General features: G+C 45.7%; 1 protein-coding gene across 1 annotated transcript; it reads right to left on the minus strand.

Moving 5' to 3' along the window:
- Positions 1-5,868: 5,868 nt before the first annotated feature.
- LOC129679535 (arylacetamide deacetylase-like 3) lies at positions 5,869-12,987 on the minus strand. The gene is made up of 4 exons (XM_055610739.1): positions 12,817-12,987; positions 7,925-8,141; positions 7,192-7,255; positions 5,869-6,643 (listed from the first exon to the last, which is right to left on the minus strand). The coding sequence occupies exons 1-4, from the start codon at positions 12,985-12,987 to the stop codon at positions 5,869-5,871; spliced, it is 1,227 nt and encodes a 408-aa protein (XP_055466714.1).
- Positions 12,988-18,141: the final 5,154 nt, after the last annotated feature.

Raw genomic sequence — 18,141 nt, forward strand, 5'->3', positions numbered from 1 at the left:
TACTACTATCAATTTTATCTCCCTTTCTGAGTGAGATTTATGCATCCTCCCTTGGATCCTCCTTCTTACTTATCTTTTTTGGGTCTGTGCCTTGAAGTATGCTTATCCTGTACTACATGGCTAAAATCCCTGACACTGTAAAGGATACTCTGCTAAGCTTGCAGACAGGAGCCTGACAGAGTTGTCCTCTGACAGGCTCTACCCAGCTTCACTTCAAAACAGGTTCTGAGACTCTCAGCCAAACACTGGGTGATGCATAGGGAATCTTGTGGAAGGGTGGGAAGAAAGAGAAAAGGACCTGGAGGTGACAGGAGCTCCACAAGAAGACCAACAGAGTCAACTAACCAGGGCCCAGAGGGACTTACTGGGATTGAAGCACCAACCAAGAACCATGCAGGAACTTGACCTAGGCCCCCTATTAAGATGTAGCAGATGGGCAGCTTAAGCTTCGTGTGGGGATTCTAGTAAGGGAAGTGGGGAGTGCATCGGACATGGACCCACTTGTCAGCTTTTTGACCATGTCCCCCTGGTGGGACTGCCTTGGATAGGCCATAGGGGAAGAGGACATGCTCAGTCCTGATGCAACTTGATGAGCTGGGGTGGATGGGAAATGAAGCTCCCTTTTGCTGGGGAAAGAGGAAATAGGAGGGAGAGGAAGGGAGGGAGGGACTGGGAGGGGAGGGGGTGAGGCTACAACAAGGATGTAAAGTGAATTAAAAAATATCAAATAGAATTACACACACAAAAGAGTCCTTTCTGCTATTTCAAAGGACCTGAATTTGGATGTAGCACCCACGTTGGACAGCCTGTAACTCCAGCTCCAAAGAAACCCAATGGCTGGCCTCCCTGGGCACCTGCACTCACACCCACATACCCATACACAGATACATACATGCATAACTTTAAAAAATAAAATAAACAAGACTAAGGTAGACTAATCTTTATTAGATTAGATTTCTAGGATAAATTGTTGACTGAAACAGCACAAGATGAACAGCATACAGATAATAATGTATTTTTATGTAATTACATTTGCCCAAATCATATCTCAAAATAATATATATACATATATATATTTATAGGTACATATGAATAAGCAGGTTTTAAAGGATTTGCAACATCACATTTAAAACAAAATCAATCCTAGCCCCCGAGAGGCAGAGGCAGGCAGATCTCCCAATTCGAGGCCAGCCTGGTCTACATAGTGAGTTGCCGTATAGCTATGGCTACACAGAGAATTGTTAACTATATGTTATATTGGGGGTGGGGATTATTCAATTCACCCATTCTAGCTCCCAAATAAATGACATAGACACTCACTAGATTTATTAATAAGCTTTAGGCTCTGTAACTGGGCATATAATCCATTAATACTAATCCTCTAAGCTAGTCTTGCTATTTCCCAGCTCTGGGCCTCAAGTTACTTGCCATATTGGTCCTTCCTGAGCTGTTTCCGCTGTCAGGTTCAGTCCTTAATCACCACATCACTTCTCTACCTCTACTTCTTTCTCCTGTCTGTCCCTCTCGATTCCTACCTGAGATCCCAAGACCATGAATGGAAGTTCCACCTACCTCTTGCCAACTATAGGTTGTTCAGCTTCTTTATTAACCAGTCAGAGATAATTGGGGAGCAAAGTTTACACATTGATTAATGAACGTGACACAATGCCCACATCTGGATGGCAACCAGATCTTGGGGCCCAGAATTCAGCATCTGAATGCACAGTAACCAGACCAACCCCCAACAGAGAAACCCTGTCTTGAAAAGCCAAACCAAAATAAATTAAAAAATAAATTAAATAAAGCAGAAGCCAGACATAGTGTCACATGACTTTAATCCCAGGACTCAAGAGGCAGAGGCAGGTTTATATCTGCGAGTTTGAGGCTTCCGAGGGAACAGTGACTAGACCCAGTTTTAAAAAAAAAAAAAAAAAAAAAAAAAGATCTGAAAGGAGGCTAAGAAAAATATGTTGAGGTGGCAGGCATGTTCAGCAGTTAAGAGCACTGCTTACTATGGCAGAGGACACAGAATCTGTTCCCAACACTCACGTCGGCCAGTCCACAACTGCCTCTAACTCCGGTTTCCGGGCTCTGATGCTCTCTTCTGCATCCCCTGCTGCGGGCAGAGCACATGTGTGCACATATATGCAGGCAAACATTCAGTCACATAAAAATAAGTAAGTCTTATTTTTTAACCTTATTTTTAAAAAGTAGATGTTGGCCCTACTTCTAATATTTTAAGGCTTTACTTAGAAGGAAGATGTGTTCATGTGCCACTAATGTAACTGGCAACTGTTTGGTTTTGGTATTGTACCTAGGGCCTCATGAATGCTGGACAGGCCCCCTATAGCTGAGCCACACCCTCAGCCACCAGGCACACTGCATTTAAAGCAAAGACATGGACATGTTCTGATTTCAGGTGTGCCATGTTCTAAAATTGTTCCCTAGGAAGGAGTTTGCCTCTCTGTCTCGGGGTTAGGCTTGGTCATGTGTCTGCCGTTGGCCATGTGGGCAGGAGCCATGCATGCCCCTCAGTGAAGAGGTTTGGACAGAGGAGTGAGGATTACAATATTCTTTCTTTTGCCACAAGACCAAAGATGTTTGGCCTAGAGCCTGCCCCTTACGCTATTAGGGTGTCTGGGGAGAGGGGAAGGCTCCTCTTTTATCTATGAAGGCAATGCAATGTGAGGAATAGATGATGGCTGTCACAGCCCTGGGGACAGAGGACAGTTAGTACAACCTGACCTCTCTTTGCTAGCCTAGGGATAAGCACTGGAAGGGAACAAAGAGATAAGAGCCAGGGAGTCTTGTTTGCCACAGATGGTCAAGGTCAAATTAGATGAAAAAAGCAGCAGAGACTAATTTGACTCATTAAATATGTTCCAAAGTTGTCCTCCAGTTGTTTGCTGGCCAAAGAAATCAATGTGGTGGGCTTGGAATACAACTCAGCAGGTCAAGTGCTAGCCCTGGGTTTGGTTCCCATCACCATAGAACTTGGATATGGTAATACATACCTGTAATCTCTGTTTAAGCCAGGAGGACTAGAAGTTCAAGGCCCTCCTTGGCTATGTAACAAGTTCAAGGCCAGGCTAGGACACATGAAACTCTGTCTGGGGGGTGGAGGAGGAAGCAGCTTGGGGTGCAGTTCTCTGTCCTTTATCAGATGGTTATGGCCAGAGACAGGGCTTTCTAAAGGAGCACTGGACATTTACTGAGAACCTCTCCCACCCCCACCAACCCCAAGTGTCTGGGCCTAAAAGTATGTGGGTTCCTACTTTTCCTAAGAGCTATCACCTGGCATCCAAAGGAGCTGCTCTGCTGGCCAAAGCCGTTTAGTCTTGAAGAAGGCTATATACAGTGCAGGGAGCCCAGGACACACAGAGCAAAAATACTGGATGTTTTCAGCCTCAGGTCACATAGAAACTGACATCTCTGTATGGGGAATAACTCAAGTAAGATGACAGGCTTGGTGTCTCCTTTATATGAACGATAGGAAAAAAAAAGGACTTCGTTTCTGGGCTAACAGGCCGTGGGTTACAATCAAAAGTTTTCCTGTCAGGGACCACGACCTACAGTGTGGGGGACCACATAACTTGGGTCTTCAATCAACCAGCTGGCTTTGAGCTGGACTGGGAGGAATTGAGAAATTAGTGTTATTAATCTTTCAGCCTTAGCTCCCTCATCTTAAAGGTGGGTTTGAGAATATTGGCAACAATGGCTCACCTCTGTCACCCCAGCAATGGGGATGCTGAGGCAGAAGGATCACTATAACCACACTCAAGCTCAGCTTGGGCTACACAGTGAGTTTTAGGCTACTTTAGGCTATAGAGCATGAATCCCTCTCCCCCAAATGATATCCACTTTGAAGTGAAACATGAAGCAAGGATCACCATGAATGCAAGGGCAGCCTGGGCTACATGGTGAGACCCAGTCTTAAACTATAAGAAAAAAAAATAAAGAAAGAAAAGAAAGAAAGATAAACGTACTCACTCATGCAAAGAACAAAGAGGTGCAGTGCTCTGCACAGGTGGAGTGGGCCTTCATGAATATGTTGCAGGGATGGCAGAAATGAAGGGGTAAACAGAAAGGTATGCAGGTTTACTCCTGGGGTCCCCAGCCAGTTACTCAGGTAAAACGTCCTTTGTCTCTCCCTTGATCTACAGAAGGAAGAAGCTGCGGAACTGCAACCTCAGCCCTGAGATGTCCCCAGCCATTCCCACCAGGCCTGGTCTTTAGTAGCTTATCAGTTTACCACCTTCCAGGAGAAGAGGCCAACAGGCATCCATGCAGAAGGTCAGTCTACACCCCTTATGCCTCCAGTGGCTGGAGTAACACAGAACCCCCTCCAGGCTGAAGACCTGCCCAGCCTCCACTCAGGGGCCTGTGTCAGAGATGACCATGCTTCCTGGATTCCATTGCTTCCTACAATATATGTTCTCAGTGGCTAGTTCCTATTTTTCTACCAAAGCCACCTGCTGGCCAGCTGTGAATGGCTCAAGAGGGTCTGGATTCCTCTGTGAGTGGACTTGGATGCTGGCATTTGGAAGCTACTGGTCAGCAAGGAACAAATCCTCCTAAAGGCAGGAGGACTATGTGGTCATCTCTTTCAAAGGAACTCCTAAGGGGCAGTTGGTCACCTTGGCTCTGGCATCTCTTACCGCTTCCATGAAATTTGATTCATTTAGGTCTCTATTTTACTTCCATGCAAGAGTGAATATTAATGTCCACCCAACACCTATCTAGCCTTCGACTAGGAAGTATTCTTTCTTCTCCCACTCTGACCTCTGACTTAGTCCAAATACCAGGGAGGCTGTTCCATACTCTACTCTTCAAGGATAGCATAGAGCTTGGACTGAACGATCGGAAGTTTCTATTCCCTTGGTTGTAACCGCCACACACAGATCAGAAAACCAGTAGAAGTGGGGTAAACTGCTATGAAATTTTTGTTTGAGACTACTGGGGAAAATGTCATAGCTTTTAAAGAACTTAGCAGGGAATTGTTCGGGGTCACCACATAGAGAGATGAAGACATCAGCAAGGAGTAGGGGAGGGCAGAACCTGGAGAAGGTAAGCTAGTGGTCCTATCTGAGTCCCCACATCAGACCACACCTGACTCATACCTTATTTTCACTGATACATATGCCAATCCACTTTACATCTCTGTGAGACAATATGCATTGATTCTTTGTCTTAGAACAAATAGTTTGCAGTAACACAACTATTCTCTTGGCTCTGTCTAGAATTCCCAGTGCGAATGTGGTCTGAGTTTGCGTGAACACAGCTTCTGTCCTGCTCTGGTCATTCAATATTTATGATGCTGCTTTAGGGCCATTTGTTGGGAACTCCACTCCAACACTGGAACTTCTAAGCTCTCCTAGACAGGCAACTCAGATCATCTTCTTCACCCGTTTCCATCTAGGAGCCAAGTACCATGGGTAATCTGTTTCCACTGTCTCATAACTTTCAGCTCAAGCAAGCTGGGTAGTAAGAGAGTGTCACCCCCTACCCCCAATGGACTTGGTCATGAGAGCTCTACCTACACTCTGAGCCACACTGGCAAAGCTCACCAAGACTGCCACACAACACAGCTATGTTTTTCAAGGCCAAGTCATCGAGATGCAGCTACTGTGCAGTCTCAGCCTAGACAGCCTGACTTCTAGCTAAGGGGATTATGGACAGGCTTCATGAACATATTCAGTCTCTCAAATGGATGCTGAAAACTGTCAGCCCAGATTTTCCCCAATAGTGAACAAGGACAGAGAGCTTCACTCCATCCCGCTCAGCCTGCCTCCTCTCTAGTCATCATAAAGAGCACACACTAGAACCCAGACCTGGTTGGCAGAGCACTCCCTCAGGAAGGAATGAGGGTCAAAACCTTTTAATAAACTGGGTAACTACATCCATAATTCTTGAGGAGCAAGGCAAGGTCAGGAAGCCAAAGTCGAGGGTGTTAAGCGCTCCATGGAAACCATCCTCCACATGATGCCATGTGACAGGCACCCCCAGGTCTTCCAGCCTCTTCTTGTACAGGAGTGAATGGTCTCGGAGAAGGTCATACTCACAGCTCACAATGCAAGTTTCCGGGAGCCGAGACACTATGTCGTCTTCTGCAAGGAGGGGTGAACAGACATTGTCCATTGCGGTGTTTGTTTCCCTGTAAGCATCTTCGTTCACAGGCCCCAGAGGTATGGGTTGGTAGCCTCGCTTCTTAAACCTCTCTGGGATGTTTTCTGAGCCCAACCACTTTCTGAATTTCTTCCAGACTTCTGGAGGGAGATGCATACGATTCTTGACCACGCTTTTCCAGGAAGGGCTCACGCCTAGGTGACAACACCAGCAGTAAAAGGCCAGATCCCAGGTGAGCAGCGGTATGTGGGCATTCTGTTGATAAGAAGGGCTCTGAAAATCTACGCTTTGCAGTGTGGAGTAGATCAAAATCTGAGCCCGGATCCGGGGGAGATCTGTTTGGTTCAAAAATATTTGACAAATCACAGCTGCTGCATTCCCTCCTACGCTGTCCCCACAGACCACAACTCGATCTGGATCCACGCCATACACATTCAAGGATTTCAGGAAGTGCGTGGTGGCCACCACACAGTCGTCTTTCATCACTGGGTACTTGTACATGGGAGATTTTCTGTATCTAGAGAGGGATCAAGGACCACAGGTTACGTTCAATGCTCAGCCAAGCCCAAGTACCCTCATCCAGCACCTCATATCTCAAAACCCCCTTTGAAGCCTGAATAGGAGGATAGGCAAGGGGCCAAACATACAGTACTTATGAAGCCCTCACACCTGCTGCTAATTGCCATTCCACTTGAGAATGGATGTGATATTGTTTAGATGTTCAAGCAGTCATACAGGGCACTGGTGACTTCCGCAGAGAAAGCATAAGACATCTGCCATGGGAAGGGCAGTTAGACCTAGCAAACTCTTCCAACCAAAGGTGAAGTGCATGGCCATTCCCATTAGCCTCCAAATGACAGGGTTAGATGATGTCTTTACCCACAATACTTCATGCACCAAGGAAGGGGATCCAGTTCACTGTCCCTCTCTCCTCCCTCCCTTGCTTCTCACTATTGGGTCCTCACAACCCAGCCCTCCTTCATTTTCCTCTCCAATTCTGTTGGCTTCAGGTTCAACCTTCAGACAGGCTATCTGCCTGTATATTCCCATGATCCCCTTGCTCACCCCACTGACACGACGACAGAGCCACAGTCCTTGGACAAACGCAAGCATACATTGTGGTGGGTTCCTGGAAAACAAAAGGGAATTTCACACTTACTAGGACATTTTCCTTTCTCCAGCCTCTGCGGCCATTCTCTTCTTGTAAGCAGAGCACCTGAGTTAGCTGAGCAGATCATGAAATAGCTTCTGGCTATAAATATCCTTCCAACTTTTCACTGCTTTGCTTCTGTGATCTGCAAGGACGACAGTTCCCAAGATGCCCCTGCACTCCACCACTTACCAAACGTGAGTAGAGCACAGTGGCTTGATAAATTCTCACATCAATTAATGAAGAGGTCATACCACTACATAATGTACCGCCAAAGTGGTCTGGGCCTACTAATTGCCCTGGCTTCTCTTGGTCCTAACAGTAGACTGTCTACCAGGAGAAACGATCATTCTTTTTTTTTTTTTAATATTTATTTTACTTTTACTTTTGTGTATGTATTATACACACATGTGTGAACCTTCCTCAAAGACTGGAAGGAGAAGCTAGATCCTCTGGAGCTAGAGTTGCAGGCAGTTGTATGCTGCCCTACATGGGTGCTAGGAACCAAAGTTGTGTCCTCTGGAAGAGCAGCAAGTGCTGCTAACTACTGATCCATCTCTCTAGCCCCCACAGAATGACCATTCTTTCAAGCCCATTTAGCAGGGTGACAGGGGACTTGAAGATGCCAGAATAAAGGCTCTTTCTTACTCAAGCTCCCCAGGATGGTTCCACCACCGTGGAAGAAGATGATGCCAGGCCTTGGGATGGTGGAGGGTTCCTTGGGCTTGTACAGCTTCACAGGGATTGTCCCAAAGTGAAGATTTGTGACCACAACATCAGGATCTCTCTTGAGTGGCTTCAGATCATGCAGGAAGCTGGCAAACTGGGGTGCATAACACAGTCCCAACTTCTCAAAGATCATCCCCTGTCAGAGGAGAGGCAACGGGTTGAGAAGGATTGTGCTGAGTCAGCTTCGAATGAAGCCTGGAACCGGTTGGCCACATCTACCCTCCCCAAGTGCCAAGGAGGATCTTGGGAAATATTGATCAGGCTGGACCACAGATCTCCTGCTCTCTCCCCCTCTCTCAGCATCTTCATGAGGCACCTGCGGTTAAAGCCGCTCTTATCCAGGCAGGCCCATAAGGCTTCACCATCAGACCCACCCCTCTTCCTAGACCTTTGCATGCCAGACAGGACAAACCAGGCTTGTGGCCAACCCTTGAGGCTCCCTTTGAAGACTCCTGCCCTATATGGGGTTTGGGCATTGTCTTCTCTCCAAGGAAGACGGCCCGGATCTCCCAAATGTTTTAAAGAAGAGAAAGGTATGCTTTGTTTTGTTTTTTAAAAAATTCTTTGCATGGCATCTGCTGAAATGTTTTTTTTTTTTTTTTTTGAAAACATGTGATGTGTAAGGTTTTTTTCTTTAGGAAAATTAAGAATGAGGGAGGGTGGGAAAATATGTGTGTTTGGTTGGGGTCAGTGATGTCAAGGCAGGTGGTGGCACAGGAGGCTTTGTTAGGTTATTGTGTTATCCATTTCTTTCTTTTTCTTTTCTTTTTTTGTTTTTTTTGAGACAAGGTTTCTCTGTAGACCAGGCTAGCCCTGAGCTCAGTGATCCAACCTGTTTCTGCCTCCTGAGTTCTGGGATTAAAGGTGCCCATGCCCAGCAAAGATTTGCTTATTATTTTATGTAAATGAGTGCTCTATTTGCCTGTATACCTGCATCGGATCTCATTACAGATGGTTGTGAGGTACCATGTGGTTGCCGGGAATTGAATTTAGGGCTTCCGGAAGCGCAGACAGTGCTTTTAACCTCTGAGTCGTCTCTCCAGCCCTATTGTGTTATCTTTGAGATCTAGCTAAAGGTTTTCAATATAAATATAAGAATATTAAGATAAATATATAAATAAATATCATTCTTTATCCACAGACCAGCGCCTAGCTCAGCTGTCATCAGAGAAGCATTCTCCTGAAGAAGATGGGAAGAAATACAGAGATCCACAACTGGACAATGAGCAGAGGGTGAGGAACCTTGGAGTAATCAGTTCTAAGTGATGCATCTCCATTAAAATCCTCCCCTAAGAGCTCAGGAGGAAGATTGTAAGAGCCAGTGAGGACGGATGACACGAAGGAAACTGTGTCTTCCAGGCAGAAGGGAATTGGCACATGTATGCACTCTCAGAGACTGTGGCAGCTGGCACACATGTTCTGGGCCCAGGTTCTCAAGCTTGATCAGTAATGCTTGACAGATGGCACTATCTCCCGGCACCACAGAACATCCTTTAGAATGTGTAACAAATACACGGAACCCATCCAGGAAGGCAGTTTTACATGAATATAGCTCTCAGACAAGTAAGGCACAATGTAGCAATGCACACACACGAACAAACAAGCATCGGCTGCCATGTGATATTCCCCTGGATGAGGAGACCAGAAGTTCCCAAGTCTTTAGCAGATGAAGTAATCAGGTAGTCAACATCCTCCCTCCCCCGCCCCCGTGATTAATTTTGTGATCCGGTTACAGTTCTGCCCTGGGGACTGTGCTAACCGCCAGGCTCCAATGGCAGGAGACGCTACAATCAGAGGTTAGCAGTGAAAATATGGTTATTTGTCCCTAGTCCATCAAAGCAATGGGCCCCTTGCATTCTGACCCTTGAGTAAGCAGTGCTGGTCTCCCCTTGCTGCCTTGCTATGCCTTCCTCCTGGATCTGGCCTCTGCCGGAAGCTATTTGTAGCTAGAGTCCTAGTGAGCTTGGTTGGCCAGCCCCCTGCTTCTGTGACCATTGACTACAAGTTCTCTGGAGGCAGACTCTACCTAGGGCTTTTTCTTTCACCCATTCCTGAGCTCAGATGCTGGGCCGTGACACACAGCTGTTGCTTGATGCACCACTACAGAAAGAATCAACAGCGACAGTGCGTGACATGTAAGGAGGGCTTACCCTACGCCAGATGTTGCAATACAACCTCTGGATAGCTCAGCTCTGGCGATCCTCGAGAAATGCCAGGCAGTAGGGGTTGCATGGTTTCCTATTTAGCAGACAAGGAAACTGAGCCATGGTAACTAGGAACTTGAACTGTAGACTACAAAAGAAAATGCCAGGGGAAACCTACAGTCTAGTCAGGCCATTTGCAAAAACAGGCTGGAGGCACTGTTTTATGTCTGGTACATTTGATTTAGCATAATGCTCTCCAGTTCCACAAATTTTCCTAAATAAATGTTTTTCTTGTTTGTTTGTTTTTTATGTTTGAGTAAAATTCCATCTCAGCACTCAAGAGGTAGAAGCAGAACTCAAGAGAGGCAGAACTCTCTTGAGTTTAAGGCAAGCCTGGTCTACATAGTGAGACCCTGCCTCATTTTTTTCCCCCACTGTGTGTTTTTCTATTGTGTATTTTCTTCATCTATTCATCTGTTGATGGATGTACAGGGTGATTTCATTTCCTGGCTATTGTGAATAGAACAGCAGTGAGCATAGATTCTCGAATGTCTCTGTGATAGGATATAAAGTCCTTGGGTGTCAGAGTAAGGGAGATGATCCAGATTCAGAAAGACAAAAACCACATTCTTATATCTGGACTCTAGCTTATCATTTTATACGTGCGTGTAAAAGTGGTTCCTAGTGTGTCTATGAGCTATTAAATAGGACAGAGGCCATGTGACTGGGGAAAGGAGGTTAAACATGGGAGACAGAAGAGTAAAACCCATGAGATATGACGGTAGAAATGAGGTTATAGGGGTAGAAGAATGCCTGAGAGCAGGTTAGGGGAAGAATCTACAAAAAAAAAAAAAAAAAAAAAATCTCTGTAAATGCTGTTATGAAAACCTAATACTTTGCATAACAATTGTTTAAATAATAGATATTTTTGCCATTTATTTATTTATCTATCTATTTATTTATTTATTTATTTTGAGATAGTGTTTCTTTTTATATCCTTGGCTGTCCTGGAACTCATTATGTGGGTCTGGCTGGCCTCAAACTCACAGAGATCCATCTGCTTCTACCTCCCAAGTGATGGGATCAAAGGCATGTGCCACCATGACTGGTCTTAAAAAAATAGTTTTTTTAAAAAGACAACAAAAGATCTGATAAAGTTATGTTCTATGGAGCTCAGCAGTTTGGAGCAATGGCTGCTTTTCCAGAGGACCCAGATTCAATTCCCACCCTGGTGGGTTACAGCCATCTGTAACTCTAGTTCCAGAGGGATCTAATGCCCTCTTCTGGCCTCTGTAGGCACTGCACACACATGGTGAACAGACATGTACACAGACAAAATACATAAATAAATAAATAAATAAATAAATAAATAAATAAATAAATAACCCTTTTTTGTTTGTTTATTTTTGTTTTCAGAGATAAGGTTTCTCTGTATAACAGTCCTGGCTGTCCTGGAACTCACTTTGTAGACCAGGCTGACCTTGAACTCACAGAGATCAGCCTGTCTCTGCTTCTCGAGTGCTGGGATTAAAGCATGATACCACCCGGCTCCATAAATAAATCTTAATTTTTTAAAAAAGACTTTCTTATTTATACAGTACTCTTTGTGCACATATGTGCCAGATCTTATTATAGATGGTTATGAGCCACTAGGTTGTTGGGAATTGAACTCAAGACCCTTGAGAGAGCAGACAGTGCTCTTTACTACTGAGCCATCTCTCCAGCCCCAAATCTTTTTTTTTTAAAGGTGTGTTTTATGGTTCTGCTCATGTCTTGAGCCAATTTAACGATTTGCTTTCTGACTCTAGCTAGTACGTGTGTAACCACTGGAGCTCAAAAAATGCATCCCTACCTTTAGCAAAGTACTGAGGGCCAACGAGTTGAAACTGTCTTTTTCCTCTGTGTTAACTGAGCACCATAGTTTGCACATTCCATGTTCGTCAGAGGCCCTGGTGGAAAAGGACTTACAGTGATGCTGTTGATAGGTGGAAGAGCCTTTGGGAAGAAAGGCTTAGTGGGAGGTCACTGGGGACATAGGCTGATGGGGAAAGGCAGGGTATAAGGACAGACACTAAGCCAGGAGGTGGTGGCGCACACCTTTAATCTCAGTACTCAATAGGCAGAGGCAGGCAGATCTCTGAGTTTGAGGTCAGGCTGACTAACCTACAGAGTAAGTTCTAGACAGCCAGGGCCACACAGAGCAACACTGTCTTGAAACAAACAAACAAACAAACAAAAAACAAAATAAAAAAACAATAACAAAACCTACCAAACAAATAAAAAAGATCAAAGTCTAATGATTCACAAACTCTAAAATATGTATGATAAATACAAAATGAATAAAAAACAAAGAAAAAATAAGGCACCACAGAACCTCAGCTCTTCTTCTTTTGTTCCCTGGGATGTGACCAGTTTTCCTCAGCCACATGCTCTCTCTCCCAACACAGTAAGACCAACATCACAAGTTACAACCTCAAAAACCATGAGCCTAAGTAAACCTTTTTGCTCTGTAAATCCACTGTCTCAGTTATTTTGTTACAATAATGGAAACATCCAGAAAGCAAACATTCTTGGAATAGTGGGTAGTATTGAAGCATCCAGTATCAGATTTGTGCTAACTTCTGTCCTCAGACATCAGGGTAAGGGGATAAGCAAAAGTAAACTCACCCAGGTCATTGTCAGCTGTAGAAGGCAACTGAGGATTCGAAGCCGCACAGGGTGAGTGATGCCTTTAGGGATGTGTTCTGTCCAAAAGTTTCTACAGATCACCCACAGCAGGAGCCCCACGGAGAACACAGCAATGGCACCTACAAAGAGTGTCAGAGCCAGAACCACCATGCTGCTTCCACCTCAGAGAAGGCCAAGTGTCATAGGTGAGTGCCACAGGCAATGGAAGACACTGCAGATCAGCAGGCCTCTTATACATCACCAGCTTCCTTCTCCACCTCCTTGTTTCCTGCAAACACTGGCCCAGCCCAGGCAAGGAGTCACAGAGGGCGTGGCCTGGTTCCAGGCAGAGGAGAAAGTGGTTCCTATATTCTCATTCAGATGGGAAAAGATCTCAGGGGTTCCTACTTAAACTCTGGCATTGACTAGATGCAGCATTGGGTAAGCCACACAGTTGCTGTAGTCATTAGACACTTGCCCTCAGACCTCATTGCACATACCCTAATTCTCACCTGACAACACCTCCTATTCCTTAACTAGATGAGAAAACCTTAGGGCATTTGCACTTGCTGTTTCTCTGGGCAACAGCTGACACTCCCCGCCCCCACCCCACATACCAGATGCAAACTGGGCTCAGTTCTTCCTCTCCTTCCTGGAGCTGCTCAAATGCTGCCTTCTGCCTGGCTAGCGCTTCCAAATGTCATATTTCACTACCAACAGCCTGATCCTGTCCCACAACACTAAATTCTTGTCTGCGACTTTTATTATCAACCAAGATGTCTGTCCCTGGACTGTAGAACACTCCTTCGGAATACGGAAATGTTTACGTTGTTGTTTGAAGATTGCTTTATTTTTATCTCATGTGTCTGGGCCTCTTGCCTGCATGTGTGTCTGTGTATCATTCCTGCCTAGCGTGCTGGATGCCGTAAAACATGTCAGATCCACTGGAATGGAGTTACAGATGCTTGTGAGCTACTGAGTGGGTGCTAGGAATTGAACCCAGGAGAGCCAGTGCTCTTAACTACCAAGCAATCTCTTCATCCCTCAGCTCTGATTTTATGCCTAGAGGCTGAATCAGGGTCTGGTTCTTTGTCAGGACTGTGCAAATATCCACCTAACCAAGGGATTGCTAAACAGGTTTTTCCTCTCCATTGGAAAACACAGAAGCTTGAGCATGCTTTCTTTCCAGGTCAGGTCAGAGGCTAAGGCAGTTTTTACAGCTTTTCCTATATAATCAAGCTCATGGGAACATGGGTCCTGTTTGCTGCCACCCTGTGATGGTTGGCTCTAATTGTCAAGTTATCACAACCTAGAACAGCCTGGGAAGAAAGTCTTCACGAGGAATTGTTCACATTGCGTCAGCCTGTGGGCATGGTCTTAATCAAATTACTTGATGTGAAAAGACCCAGACCATTGTGGGCAGCACCATTCTGTAGGCAGGAGGTCCTGCCCTGTGTAAGAACAGAGAAATGGAGATGTGTGTACTGTAAGCAGGCAGCCAAGTATGCGTGCGTTAATTTCTCTGTGCTCTTGCCTGTAGGGTGATGTGATAATCTTTGATTTTCCTACAATGATGAACTGTAACCTGGAATTATGAACCGAAGTAGCCCACATCTCCCTAAGGCTGTTTTTCCATCAGGATATTTTATTACAGCTACCAAAATGAAACGAGCACCATTCTCCAACCTGGTAATAGAACATAAGCTTTCAAACAAAGGGATTTGACCTCTCAAGAGACATTGGGCCAATGCTTGGAGAACGTGTGTGACAGCTGAGCTGGATACCGGCATCTCACGGACAGGTGCAAGAGATGTTACTACACATCTCTGCACCCATTTGGCCCTTTCAACACATGAGGGTCTGGGCCAACGTGTCAACACAGCCGAGGTTAAGAAATTCTGAATCGGGGCTCTTGAAGCTGAATGTTGGGTCAGCTCAGTGCCAGTATCCTAAGAAGGAGAAAGTTAATGACAGTTACTATATTTTTCCATGAGGAAAGATTTAGTGCGCTAAACACATCAGCAAGTGCCAAGCATTAGTATGAGTGTGTTATGCTACACACTCAACAGATGGCAGTGATAGAAACCTGTTCTCCAAACACATTGACGTCCCTCGTGAACACATAGGAAAGCAATGCTCTGGCACTTGGACGAGGGCATGGGAGCTTGGAGTGCATCCTGGCCAGTGGGGTCCCTGTCTGGACATGGAAGGTCTACACAGTCCTCCAGTGCCTGGCTGTAGGGCATCCACAGAGTCCCTCATGCTCTTTCTCTCTGGAGAAGCAGGGCCCCTCGTGTGGCAAGCTTGGAGGGGTGGGGTGGAAAGGGCACAGCTGTGTGTGTGAGGAGGGCCAAGGTGCGGGAAGGAACACAGCCCAGAAGTTTTATTCGTCTGTAAACTGAAGCCACGGTTCTTTTCTCAGTGGCAAGCCTTGGGCCAAATCTTCTGCACATGTTACGGTATGACAGTGAGTTCAGGTTTAACATGTTAGGTACATAAGTCAGAGCTCAGTCACCCTTGACACGGTTCCAGGGCTCTGCTGCTCCTAGTTCCCCACTAGCATTAATCCAAATATTAGTCCTTGGTGAGCTCACTTGTGTTGGCTAGTCCTTTGTCAACCTGACACCATCTTGAGTCATTAGGAAAGAGGGATTTTCAACTGAGAAAACGGCACCATAACATTTGCCTGTAGGCTAGTTTGTAGCGCCTTTTTTTTTTTTTTTTTTTTTTTGATTAATGGTTGATGTGGGAGAGCCCGTCCCACTGTGCACGGTGTCACCCCTGGGTAGGCGGCATTGAGCTGTATAAGAAAGCAGACTGAGCCGTCAGGAGGACCAGGCCCACCAGCAGTGTTTCTCTGTGGCTTCTGCTTAAGTTCCTGCAGCCAGGCTCCTGCCTTGAGTTCCTGGCATCACCCTGTGATGGAGTGTGACCTGAGAGTTGTAACAACTTCTGAAACAAACCCTTTCCTCCTCAAATTGCCTTTGGACATGCTGTTTTAAGACAATAGAATCCCCAACCATGGACTATATCTCCTGTATGGAATATCTAGGCATAACATCTAGGCTCACTCTGAACTCTATAGAAATCTGCAGTACCTGCTCTGACACACTGAGGCACAAAACTCATACCTACTTATCTGACCCATCACTTAGAGCTCCACCTATAAGGATGGAGAGACATCTCCGTCCCATAGGATGTTTGGCTGCAAGCATGGGGATCTGAGTTTAGATCCCCATCACTCACGTAAAAGGCCAGGCATAGCAGCACATCTGTAACCCTCAGCATTGGTGTGGCGTAGTGTGTGTGTGGTGGGTGCGGGGAGCGTGCTGAAGCATGCTAAGCTTGCTAGTCTGGCTGAATAGGTAAAAGACCGGATCATCTCATGATCTTTCAATAAAATAGAGGGCTGTCAAGACAGCTCAGTGTGTAAAAGAATTGGCTACTAAGCCTGATAACCTGAGTCTGACCCCTGAGACCCACATTGTGGAAAGAGAGCACTGATTTCCTCTCTCTCTCTCTCTCTCTAAATAAGCAATTTAAAAGTGGCTAGAGTGATGGCTCAGTGGTGAAGAGTGTGTACTGCTGGTGCTGAAGACCCAAGTTCAGTTCTGGCAACTCGCAATGACCTGTAATTCCAGCTCCGGGGGACCTGACCTCCTCTTTTGACCTCTGCAAGGCCCTCATGTGCACATGGCCCATATGGACTCATGCACAAAAGTAAATATTAAAATAATTAACAAAAACATATGATGAAAATGTGATTGAAAAAGCCATACAACATTAATCTCTGAACACACACACACACACACTCACACACACACACACACACACATACTCATGGTAACTCACAGTTTAAATTGCTCCTTTATGAATATCACTCTGGATTTGAATAAAAGTTTTTTCCTATTTTAATTTAAACTTCAATTACTATTATTGTATGTGTGTGTTGGCATGCGTATTTTATTGGGGTTTCTTATACCTTCACCTCCCTTCCCAATCCCACTCCCTTCCTACACCAGAACATCAGGTAGGCAAGAAAGAAGGTCAGTGGAGAGAGGAGGCATAGGTCTCTTTAGCTACTTTCTGCTCATTAGAGTTGTTGGGTTCCTTAGGGGCAAGTCAAATCTTCATAGCCAGGATATCTTCAATGTCTCATAAAACCTCAACCACAGCAGCCAGGAGCAGCAGGGGGAGCACAGCCTCCTTCTTCCTTTGAGCCCCCATCTCTCTCTGGGCTCCGGCTCTTATCCCCTCTCAGAGTGCTCAGAATTAAACCATCTGCAGCTGATAAAGATCTCATGCAAGGCAAAAAGTCTGCTGCTGTGGATAGTCTGAAGCAGCTTCATATTCCACACCCAGGATTAAAGCAAACACCTGTTTACATGACATAACTGAGTTTCTAAAGACACCAAAACTTCAACTACATGGGAGAGAGACAGAGAGACAAAGAGAGACAGAGAGAGAGAGAGACAGACACACACAGAGAGACAGAAAGACAAAGAGACAGAAAGAATACAGCAGTGAAATGAGAGAAGAGCTTTTTGAGAGTCAGTTCTACCCTGTGGTTTGGGGACGCCCTTAGCCTTGTGTGGCAAGCCTCTTAACCATGCCGCTGGCCCCCAACAAAGGCTTTGGCTCAGGAGCACTCTCCTCCCAATGAACTCCAGCAGTTAGCCACATGCCCCTGTGGCTCTGCCAGGCATGTCACCCTCTGCTTGGGGACCTGCTAGCACTGCTGTGGTTCTGCTACTGTAACCTGGTACTGAGTCACCTCATGGGTCTCTTGTGAACAGCATCGTAAACCTGGCCTTCTTCATGGTCAGGAATCCCTGAGCTAACAGCTACCTTGATAAAGAAAATCCAGACAAAAGCCAGACAAGAGTCACAAAGGCAGCCTGGCCTTACATGCAAGTTTCCTGTTATAGGTTAGACCACCAGGCAGGAGACTTCACAACAAGGTGAAGGGAGGTCGCATGGAAAACAGATTGTGCCCATGACCGCAATGACTTGTGAGGACAGGGCTAGAGGCCATCCCTGTTCCAGTCTCCTTTACACCAGTTAGAAGAGAAACCACAACACATTCAGAGTTCCTCTGTCTAGCTTCTCCATAGATTCAAGCCCTGTGTCCAGTTAATGGATGAGAAACCTGAGCCTTGATAAAGCCAGGCAGCTTTCAGAAGGTTAGAGAAGCTCCTAAGTACACACCACAAGGGACTTCACAGGCAAAGGATGTTCTCTTGTGCCCCTTATTTTATGCAGTGACAGTATTTCAGTTAACGAAGGACACTCCCGTCAACCATACAGGCTTAGCTTTCTGCCATT

Source organism: Psammomys obesus, unplaced genomic scaffold, assembly GCF_907164565.1.
Source record: "Psammomys obesus unplaced genomic scaffold, mPsaObe1.curated_primary_1811, whole genome shotgun sequence".
Classification (NCBI taxonomy): domain Eukaryota; kingdom Metazoa; phylum Chordata; class Mammalia; order Rodentia; family Muridae; genus Psammomys; species Psammomys obesus.

Bases quoted from the DNA above. Each gene is read 5' to 3' on its own strand.
- LOC129679535 (XM_055610739.1), bottom strand. From the start codon at position 12,987: ATGGTGGTTCTGGCTCTGACACTCTTTGTAGGTGCCATTGCTGTGTTC. The intron at 8,142-12,816 runs GTGAGTTTACTT...CTCCTCTGACAG, and splicing joins TACAGCTGACAATGACCTGG to GGGATGATCTTTGAGAAGTT. The intron at 7,256-7,924 runs GTAAGAAAGAGC...TTTGTTTTCCAG, and splicing joins AACCATCCTGGGGAGCTTGA to GAACCCACCACAATGTATGC.